At 34.3% G+C, this 2,204-nt stretch overlaps 1 protein-coding gene across 1 annotated transcript; it reads left to right on the top strand.

Moving 5' to 3' along the window:
• The first annotated feature begins 1,406 nt into the window (after window positions 1–1,406).
• LOC116874949 (translation machinery-associated protein 7-like) lies at window positions 1,407–1,598 on the top strand. Its single transcript, XM_032869995.1, has one exon. It carries the CDS (start codon window positions 1,407–1,409, stop codon window positions 1,596–1,598), a length of 192 nt encoding a protein of 63 aa, XP_032725886.1.
• Window positions 1,599–2,204: the final 606 nt, after the last annotated feature.

Here is a 2,204-nt window from a genome sequence, read left to right as displayed (position 1 = left end):
TTTATAAAAAATAAAATTTAAAAAAAAAAAAAAAAAAAAACAAGGTGTCTTGGGTCACTCGTGATTAAAATATAATTTAAATATTAAGTATATAATATTTATATTTATTTATATATTATATTACATTTAAATATTTAAACATATTTAAAATATACATATTTATATAATATTAAATAAAATATCATTTAAATTAATATAATAGAAGGAAGGGTGCCTAGTTTGCCTTAGTCAGTTAAGCATCTGGCTCTTGATTTCAGCTCAGGTCGTGATCTCATGGTCATGAGATCAAGTCACCATCAGGCTCCATGTTCAGCGTGGAGTCTGCTTGATATACTGTGTCTCCCTCTCTCTCTGCCCCTTCTCCTGCCTCACTTGCTCTCTCTAAATAAATAAAATCTTTAAAAAATAAAACATAATAGAAGCAGCTAATACTTACTGAGTGCCAACTATAAGCCAGTTACTATGTTAGGTCTTCATATGTATGAGGGATTTCATTTTAAAACATTTCTATAAGGTCGACATAGTTATTATGTCCCTATTTCCGAAAAGGTAGCTGAGGCTAAGATCAGAACAAATAAATAAATATATATATCAAGCACAGAGAATCAGTTAGTGATGGAGTCAGGATTCAAAGGCAGTTTGCCTGATTCCTAACTCATAAATCCCATATTATTATATAAGTGTTCATAAGTTTCTGAAGTTAATATTTAGGGTGAAGACACTTAAAAATACCATTTCAAAAAATAGGCACTTATTTCCCAGTAATAGTCAATATTTCCTTCACCCTGGAAAAGTTTCCCCTCCCTCCTACTCTTGATATAAAAAGTCTTCAGAACTCAACTCCAGGATCACTCTTCATTGAAAATTATAGCCCAATCTCACTCATGAATATAAATTTAAGCATTTAAAACAAAATAGTAATAAAACATTAAAACAATTCAGAAAATACTTTATACCCAAGTTTATTTTCTCTCAAAAAGGTAGAAATATAGAAATATACTAAATATTGGCATACAGAAAATATGTAAGTTGTCTCTCATATAAATAGGTTAAAGATGGGAAAAATATATCTTTATGTCACTAGATGCAGAAAGCTATTCAATAAGATTTAATATCTATTCATAACTAAATCTGTTTTTTTTTTTAATTTTTAAAAGATTTTATTTATTTATTTGACAGAGAGAGAGACAGAGAGCACAAGCAGGAGAAGCAAAGTGAGAGGGAGAAGCAGACTCCCCACTGAGCAGGGAGCCCCACACAGGGCTCGATCCCAGGACTCTTGGATAATGACCTGAGCCAAAAGCAGACGCTGAACTGACTGAGCCATGCAGGGGTCCCTAAATCTGTTAAAAACAATAACAACAACAACTATAAGTGGAAGAGTAGGGAAAAGGACAGCAGGTGCCATGCCTGGCTGTGAAAATGGTAAGAAACCACTGCAGCAGCCCAAGAAGCAAGCCAAGGGGACGGACGGTGAAGATAAGTCATTCAAGCAGAAACAGAAAGAGGAGCAAAAGGAACTTGAGAAGCTAAACATGATGGCTACAGGGAAGGGTCCCCTGGTCACTGGTGGAATTAAGAACTCTGGCAAAAAGTAAGCTGTTCCTTGTGCCTGAGCCAATGGCGATCCTTAATTCCATTCCTGTGTGAACATCTGGATTCCCTGTCATCTGTCGTCCCCTATTGTTAGCATGAAGTGTTGCCTTAGATCCTGTTGTACATTTAAGAATAAATTTTGTAAAACAAACAGAAAAACAAAAACAAAAACCATAAAAAAATAGAAGAGTACCTACTTTATCCAATACAAAATACCTACAAGCCCCCTATAACAACATGATATGTAACTAAATATCTGAAAGCCTTCTCATTAGAGTTAGGACAGAGGCAGCATTGCTGGCACTGAACACCATACTCAGAGCAATAAGTAAAGGAAACAAGAACTAGAAACAAAGCAAGAAATTTACAGAGGAAATAACTGTTATGTCAAAACAGCTAACGTGTCTGGATAAAATATGAACACTTCAGAAATAATAGGAAAATATACGGAGCTAGCTTTATGATGCCGAGTAGGGAAACACATGGTTAAAGGAAAGGATTGACTGGTAGGAACTCCATGAACATTAACAATTTTGTTAATGTAAGGATAACAGAGACAAAGTGAAAAACCTATCCATAGTTTGGGAGAAGATACTTTAATTTTAGAA

The sequence above is a fragment of the Lontra canadensis genome, unplaced genomic scaffold (assembly GCF_010015895.1).
Source record: "Lontra canadensis isolate GAN:19392208 unplaced genomic scaffold, GSC_riverotter_1.0 scaffold39, whole genome shotgun sequence".
Lineage (NCBI taxonomy): Eukaryota > Metazoa > Chordata > Mammalia > Carnivora > Mustelidae > Lontra > Lontra canadensis.
The sequence above is the reverse complement of the archived record's forward strand: the minus strand, read 5'-3'. Positions and strand labels throughout refer to the sequence as shown.